This window comes from Hesperophylax consimilis, chromosome 11 (genome assembly GCF_061612785.1).
Source record: "Hesperophylax consimilis isolate HC1 chromosome 11, BYU_Hcon_1.0, whole genome shotgun sequence".
NCBI lineage: Eukaryota > Metazoa > Arthropoda > Insecta > Trichoptera > Limnephilidae > Hesperophylax > Hesperophylax consimilis.
In genome coordinates this window covers 34,116,849-34,125,219 of record NC_142846.1, presented here as the reverse complement: position 1 = coordinate 34,125,219, position 8,371 = coordinate 34,116,849, and the positions used below count along the sequence as shown (strand labels likewise).

The 8,371-nt window shown below is 31.4% G+C and overlaps 1 protein-coding gene across 1 annotated transcript; it reads right to left on the bottom strand.

The window, feature by feature from the left end:
* Positions 1-520: 520 nt before the first annotated feature.
* Snx3 (sorting nexin 3) lies at positions 521-6,565 on the bottom strand. Its single transcript, XM_089637156.1, has 4 exons — positions 6,311-6,565; positions 6,019-6,114; positions 4,017-4,119; positions 521-2,454 (listed from the first exon to the last, which is right to left on the bottom strand). Exons 1-4 carry the CDS (start codon positions 6,485-6,487, stop codon positions 2,327-2,329), a joined length of 504 nt encoding a protein of 167 aa, XP_089493282.1. The 5' UTR covers positions 6,488-6,565; the 3' UTR covers positions 521-2,326.
* Between the last annotated feature and the right edge of the window lie 1,806 nt (positions 6,566-8,371).

Genomic DNA, 8,371 nt, shown 5'->3' with positions numbered 1-8,371 from the left:
GCGCAAGCGAAGGTGTGCAGTAGTATTGGTGAACAAAACCGGCGACACTCGGCAAAACAATTCCACTCAGTTACGAACTGCGCATAGCACATCTCGTTCTTCTAATATCTTTGACTACTACCGACCGCAACGCCCTTGTGAACATTTATGTCGGATATCATACTAAATTAGGATAGAAATAATTGCATAAAAAACCTAAAGCTATGTGATGAATTTTATTTAAATGTTCGCTCCATAAATATATCAACACTTCATTATTATTTTATTTTAGTGAATTTTTTAAGTTGTGTTGTTATAACTAATTCAGATCAATCTGTATTGTAGGATATTGTGTTTCGCAGTTATCTTCCCAATTTCTGTGTAACATTGTAATAACCACTAATGTAACCTGATAAGGCAATTAATATTTAAATTCAGTTTATCTGAATAGGCACGAAATGATGGCTGTTTCAACTTCAATTCTCTCATTATTTATAACAGTTGTAAGTAATGGTAATGACAACAATAAAACCATGTTAGATATGATAAAGAACACAAATTTAATAACATAAAATTTAACATTATTTTATACAGTACGTAAATATTATTTTGCTAGTTTTGTTTGTCTATTTTGTATTCATTGTATCCTCTTAACACAAAAATACAAAATATTATCAAATGTGAGAAAAAACATTATATTAATTTTGCCGTGCACAAATAAAGGATTTACAATATCTTGATCTTATATATTCCTTTGCTCTTTACTCCTTAAAAATAATAATATATTTTATATATTAATATATATGTTTTTCTTCTTAAAAATGTCATTAAGAAATGTGAGACCGATTTCTTTAATGTGTAAATTAGAATAAAGGAATGATTAGATACATAAACGCTATCAAATATGCAGTTCTCAGAACAAATTAAACATGCGTATGCCCATCCAAAGCTAAATCAATTTCTTTTTTACTTTTTAAACATATTGAGATAAAAATAAATTAAGAAATGTAACATTTAATCAGTCCATATATACACAAGAAAATATTTTACAATGACACTGCAAAAAACCTAATTTTAGCCAAAGATTATGCTCATAGAACTATAAACTAAAACACATTGCAGAAATTAAAATTACATTCATAACATAGAGAATTTAATTCTTGGATTGTCCCCCTATAGATTCAACTTTTAAATTAGCTTAAGAAAAAGTAATTTATTGGTTTAAAGCGAAGTGTAGGTATATGTTATAATAATTTACTGTGTTTGTAAAAAAAAAGGTAAATAATTTAATTTGTTAAGTGGAAACATTAAGTTGAGTGCTCTAAAGTACAAGTAAATATGTGTTAAATGAGTAAATAAATAATAATTACTGTTGAAACTTGCTGAGAGACACGTCCAATGATAACTATAACTAAATTATCGGTTAATAATAAAGATTGCTTAAATTTTAGAGAGATATTAAATTCATAACAAACACCATGAGCATTTAGACGGCTATTTACCATGCACAGGCATTTCATGTTATCAGATGTATTATCAAATGAGCCTAACCAAAAGAAAATACACAAACATTGCTGTTAATACTCTAATCATGATAACATATTCATTGCATAGAATTGTGATGTAATCCATAGTCAGATTTCATAAATGATTTTAAAATTCCATAGACAAAACTGGTGAATCACTTGCAATACAAAAATACATTTAAAGTTGTAAAACGCAAGAAAGGGGCTAAGCAAATTAAAACACCCTGCAAGTTTAGTTGAAGGGGAAATTTATGTAAAAAAAAAATTCTACTCTAAGCCTGCGGTGCATACAAGGGGAGAAGCAATTATAGCTTGACATACTTAACTTCCCAGGCGACCAAAAGAGGAACTAATTAATGAATGATGATTTTTTAAATCCACAGATTTACAAAATCTACACTAGCGATGCCACTGACTGCAATATTAATGTCAATCTGTACAGATTACACCTGCATTTAATTTAAGTGATGTATCGGCATTTCTTCTACTCAAAACCTCAGCGATGCATATAAGAGGTGTAAGTATTGACGTATTTGATGCAAGATATCTTTCACTCCAAACCACAATGATACACATGAAAAGGTGTAAAGTACAGATGTATTTGATGCAATATATCTCTTCTACTCCAAACCTCACCGGTGCATATGTAAGTTTACTTGCAAGTTTGTATATATCAGACAATAAAATAGGAAAATGTAACGAAAGAAACCAGATTTGGATAAGGCAATGCGCCATTCGGGCAAAAAAAGTGAGAGGATTAGTGTGATGGGAAAATGTCGACAGTGAAGCAAATCACACAATATTGCAGATTATTTTATATCTTATGTGTTTCTAATTTTGCCGGGCACGTAGTTCTTGTCGATGGTGGGCTCTTGCAGGAACATGTGAAGGCATCTTTCGTTCTGCGCCAGCGGGTGTCCGGCTATTTTATTTATGAACATTTCCAAACCTAAAATGGAAGAATCGGTGAGTATTACACAACAAAAGCCAAACATAGAAAAATCCAGATCAAAGGGTTAAGAACCACAAGATTGCCTCTTAATCACAACTACAATGATACACATAAAATGCAATGAAGGTGTTTTCTGAACTTGATTAAGTGATAAGATAAAAATTGTTATGAATGGTTGGTCATTTCGCATAGAGGTGTGGCAGACAGGTAAACTAGTAGCATTTCCCCGTTAATTTTAAATCCACAGTAACCTTAAAAACTTATTTGAAATAAAAAATTCCAACACAATATCGATTTTCTTTTATAAAAAATTTTTTTTTCTTGTGAACCGCTTACAATATTATAACTCCTTTACAAGGTAAAAAAAAAAAAGAAAACAACTTTTTTTTTTAAATCATTGAAAATAATATTAAGGTTAAACGCAACGCTCGTTGTATTCTACGTGTTCACAGATGGCGTTAATTAATTAATTTTGTTTAAATACGCTTTTGCAAGGTATTACTTTACAGTATTAAGACAAATTATTTGTTTGCGCCCTCATGTACGCAATATGAATATGAATAAATAGTTTTGTCCATATAAAAATTCAATTCTATCGAGAAAGGCATACAAATACAATATTGGATTGAATCATCGGTAAAATATTGTATTTGTGTGCCTTTCTCGAAAGAATTAAGTCTTTAAACGAACAAAACTATTGATTCATATTTATATTGCGTATATACGGGCGCAAACAAATGATTTGTCTTAATATTGTAAAGCAATACCTTGCAAAAGCGTATTTAAACAAAATTAATTAATTAACGCCATCTGTGAACACGTAGAATACAACGAGTGTTGCGTTTAACCTTAACAAATCAATCAAAAAATGTGAAACAGAAAAAGATTCAGTCGCATCTAGAAATTATATTAAGGCGATGCCATACATAGTAATGCAAAATCATATGTTTTTGGTTTGAAAATTTGGTCGCCTAGAAATGTTTCAGATGCTTTAAATAAATACCGCGAGTATAATACATCTTGGCCTTTGAAATAATCGAGTATTTTTTACATAAGTCTTTTTATAAGCCCAGAAAAAATAATTTATAAGGCCTATGAAAACTGCTTTAAAGTTCAAAATTTCCTACTTATGAACCCATTTTCGGTTATGGTTTTACTGTATAATGTGGCAAATTAAGTTATTTATAAAATGATTGGAAAACATTTAAATATTTATGCCTGAACATCCACAAAATAAAATAAAAGGCACTTTTTGGCCATGTTTTTTTCTTGCCTAAATCAAAACAGCTGGATGGTGTTAAGCGGGAATTTAAGCCTTGTTGCCATCTACGTAAGGAGTGTTATTGATGGCGGCTCGATTCAAAATATTACACGACGTATGGCATCGCCTTAAATAATCACATTACAATTTGAGGTTTTACTCGATAAGTTATTCCACTATAAAAATATTGAATAGTGTATTATTAACGTTGAAATGAATGTTAATGATACTTGCATGTGAGCACAATTACACAAAGTTTAGATGGGATTAGAGAAGTGGATTCAAATTGCCAAGTTACCTTTTCTACGATCTTCAATAAACTCCTCTTCAAAGATGCCGTCATCCCCTCTGAATGGCATTTGTCTTTTCCAGGCTTTTCCAGGTAAGGGTGGAACTACGATCTGCAACTCCCACAGAACTCCCATAAGTAAAGAACTACCTCTTTCAGTATCATTCTGTGCTTACAACTTTTCAAATAAGCTACCCTTTAACCCAGTGATGCACAACCTTTTAAACAGAAGGCTGCACAAAATGGGCTTGCGGGTTGTGCATCAATGCTTTAACAGAACACAACCCAAGCTTTAAAAAAATAACACAAACTTTTAACATTAACATTTTTCTCCATAAATAAATTATAATTATGTACATGCTCTCATACTGACTGCTGTTCAAATAGAGCAGAAATTGTCATATAACTGTTTGACCGCCGATGCAAAACTTTCGTGCGCCAGCCAGCCAGATTCTATTTTCCTAATAACCTTTTTGCAAAATAATGCATTTGCCACCATTTGTACCATCTTACCAGATGATGTGTTCATGTTTATAAAAATAGTATATAATCTACCATAAGTAGTTTCTCCGGAAAAGCTAGGTATATTGTAATAAATGATTTAATTTATTTATTTAACGCCCAGAGGGCTTTTTCATGGTTGGTAGTATAATTTTAATTTGACAAATACTTTGAAACATAAAAAATAAGAATAAAATTACATTTGATAAAAGCTATGCAACAAGTCATACAAACATAAGAAACAAAAACAGAAAATTACAGCTATTTGTAGGTTTACATGATGTGTTTAGGAGTATTGTTGAAATAAATGTTTTAAATGATCCACAAAACTTGCTAAGTTGGTATTGAATATGTCAACATCACCCAAGTAATGATTTCCCATGGTATGAAGTCGTTGTATCAGAGAGTGGGCAATGTAGTTACGCTTATGTGTGCTGCTGTAGAATATTGTATTTTGTCGTATTGTTACTGTGGGTGTATGTATGTTTATAAGTTGCAGGAGTTCACAACAGTCAAATTTAGAGTTAAGTATTTTGAATAAGAACGTTAAATCGTTTATTTTACGTCTATCTTCTAATGTATGTATTTTTAGAGTATTTAATAAGAAATTGTATTTTAAGTCTTCGACAGAGATATTTAATTTAAAATTTATAAAACGTAGAATTTTTTTTTGTATTCGCTCAATGTTGTTAATGTGAATTTTGTAAGATGGAGACCAAACTACTGAGTTATATTCAATAGTAGTATACTTAAAGAAATGCTGGCGAATAATAGCTTAAACAGGTATTTGGTAACATGTAATTTGGTAGACATTTCAACCAAATCGATGTAATTTGGTAGACATTTCAACTTGATCGAGATGCTTCTGTAACATGTGATTTGGGAGACATTTCAACTAAATCGAGATGCTTCTGTAACATGTAATTTCATACTTTGGTAATTTGCTAGAAGAATGATGAAAAATGCGACAAGTGTAAATCCTAGCACTTCAATATGCCTTATCCCAGTTGAATCACATTCAAAAGAAACTTCAATGAGTAATTCTGACTAAGGCTATCTTATACCTTAACATTTTATAATAGCATTCCTAACAGATATTAAACAGACTTATAGAATGAAAAAAATATGAATTAGCAGATAATTGAACACATTGACATTACACTATGATTAAAATATAAATCAGCATTTCAAAATGTGAACTATGAAAATCATTGCATTGCACAATAAGCAAACAAAGGGCGAGTCTCAAATTATTGGTAAGTGTCATTGTTTCAAAATGCTAGCTAATTAAATTAAAAATCTATGTCATGCAAAATGCTTCTTAATTTTATTTATTGATTATAAATCAATAAGCAAAATCAAATTTCGTCAACAAATATTTTTTTGTTTACCAAATTGATAGTGGCCACAAACAAACGAAGAGTTGATAATACGTCACAGTCGAAAAGTGACAGTTCCGTATCATCAATGAATCACATAGAAATGTATGAAATAATAATTGCACACTTACTTTACTGTCTCTTTCGAGTTCGTTCCTCAGCCATTCAAAATCACTATACCGCCTTCGTACGCTGGATTCTTTTACTTTAAACACAGGGAGATTTGTCTGAAATAATTAAAGTTTCAATTGTTAACATTTGGGTGATAACGAAGGCGATAATTACAAACATATTCGGTACTAAATGAACTGACATTGGCGTGGCCTTGGGAGCTTCAACCTAAAATAACACCACGAATATTGAATAACGATTGCCGTAATCCAATTAACTATACATAAATTTAGTAATATTGTAATACGTTACCCTCATTCGAACTTCGTAATCGGTATAGCGTTTCTTCGCGACACCCATGGTTGTTAGCGGGTTCACTACGTCTATTTCCAGGAAATTGGCTGGGGCAGCGTATGCATCGTCCAGGGTTTGTTTCTTGACGTTTAAACGTCTCGTTGCGTCAACTGTAGCGTCGGATTCGGCCATCATTTCTATTCAAAATGAATAACAAACACAGCGGACGCCCCTCACGAAGGAAATGACATTTGTGTACGGGAATTCGTCATAAGCGGGTACAGGGTACAGGAAACTGCTGCATCATTTAATTAATTTGTTTCTATATGTGTCCGCCAGAGTCCGCGCTATGTTCGCGCTTAGCGGGAATTTAGAAAAACGATATCATATTTGTGCATCTTTTTGAGTGCTTCTTTTTATTTCGTTCAATAAAGTATCACTGTTAAATACATTAAAATACTTTCAAATTTAGTTGCGGCTCATTCCAAATAATTTACTTTGCTCATTTTTTGTCTTTAAAATGTTATCTTTTTGTTATTTTTTCAGGCTTATGTGAATTGTCATGTGTTTGTCTCTTTTGGCTAGTGTGACCTCAAAAATGAATAAATTCTTATGTTTTTGGTATCAAATTAATAAGGAGACTAAATAATCTATAAATTATTGTTACATTTATGTAAACAAACAACTGACCACGTTGAAACAAGATTCAGATATTCGTTAATATTTTACACCAAATACAAAACGCATTAATATTTTTTGTATTGAAGCGGAAAAGAATAAGTAACAATTTAACATGCAATGCCGATATAAAAATATGGGTGAAATGCAGATCACGCCAAACTCTGGGAATTGAATAAAAATGCACTTTCTAGATGAGAAAAGTGTGTAGAAACTCATTAAAAAAAGAATTAAGGCGCGGAAGAATAAATTGAGGGAGATACAGCCGATCAAAGTTTAATAAAATTGCACTTCGCGATCTGAGGGTAATATTCGGTTTATGGGAGTATAACCGAAATTACCCTCAGATCGCGAAGTGCAATTTTATTAAACTTTGATCGGCTGTATCTCCCTCAATTTATTCTTCCGCGCCTTAGAGTTTGGCGTGATCTGCATTCCTCCCAAAAATATATATCAATACATTCATATGTGTACTGACAAATCATCCATCAGAAACAAAAAAAACCTGTTAAAACGTCACTAAACTTCGACACTTACAACTTCTTAAAAATTAGGGTTATCACTCTAAATTCTTTAGTAGAAGAAAGTCAGAGAAAGAAGTTTTATTACTCTAGCTATAATATATAAAATACTAAAAAATAATTAGAAGAATAATAAAACAACGTTTTTTTGCGATATCACAAATCCAAAAAAGTGGCCTATGCTGATTTAAGGGTTTCCCGCGTAGGTCTACTTTTGTGGTCCGGGGCAAGCTACTTATCAATATTTATGTCAACCGATAAGAGATAATCAGCAATAAGGTTAATTTAACCTTCATCCACTCGCTTCTACTAAAGTCACAATCCCGCTCGCTAGGGTATATTATGGGGTATTTGAATGCCCATGATTTTATATCATTTTCATTTAACATGCATGTTTTGAAATAATTAGGACAAATAAACTCTGACACAATATTTCAAAAATATTTTTGGTCAATAATCTTTATTAAAATACAAAATAAGTAAACAAATCAGTTTAAATTTTCTAGCCTGTTATAGAAGAAAAATTAAACAAAAAAAAATTAAATGTAAATGCGAAAACAGAAATCTGCAATACTGATATACAAGCTACATAGCTTATCTGCCGTGTGCAGAGATCATGCAACCTAACATCCAGCTGTTTAACCTTTCCTCATCTGTGCTGTGTATTTACTACACATTGCTTCTAATAACTTTAATAAATATAATAAATTCTGGGTTCAGATTTTAGGTATTCCTCCGCTATAAAATGCACTGAATTAAAAAATAATATTTTACATAGTTTTCAAATTAAATAAAAAATCAGAGATTTTTGTTAAAAATCGGGAACAAATACACCAATACAATCAACTGTGTGACACTGCTACGCGAAGAGTGTGCGAGG

What these genes read in the sequence shown, in the direction of transcription:
- Snx3 (XM_089637156.1), bottom strand. Translation starts at nt 6,487, where the DNA reads ATGATGGCCGAATCCGACGCTACAGTTGACGCAACGAGACGTTTAAAC. An exon ending in ATTACGAAGTTCGAATGAGG is followed by an intron (nt 6,115 to 6,310) that starts GTAACGTATTAC and finishes TAATTATTTCAG; the next exon opens with ACAAATCTCCCTGTGTTTAA. An exon ending in AACTCGAAAGAGACAGTAAA is followed by an intron (nt 4,120 to 6,018) that starts GTAAGTGTGCAA and finishes TGGGAGTTGCAG; the next exon opens with ATCGTAGTTCCACCCTTACC.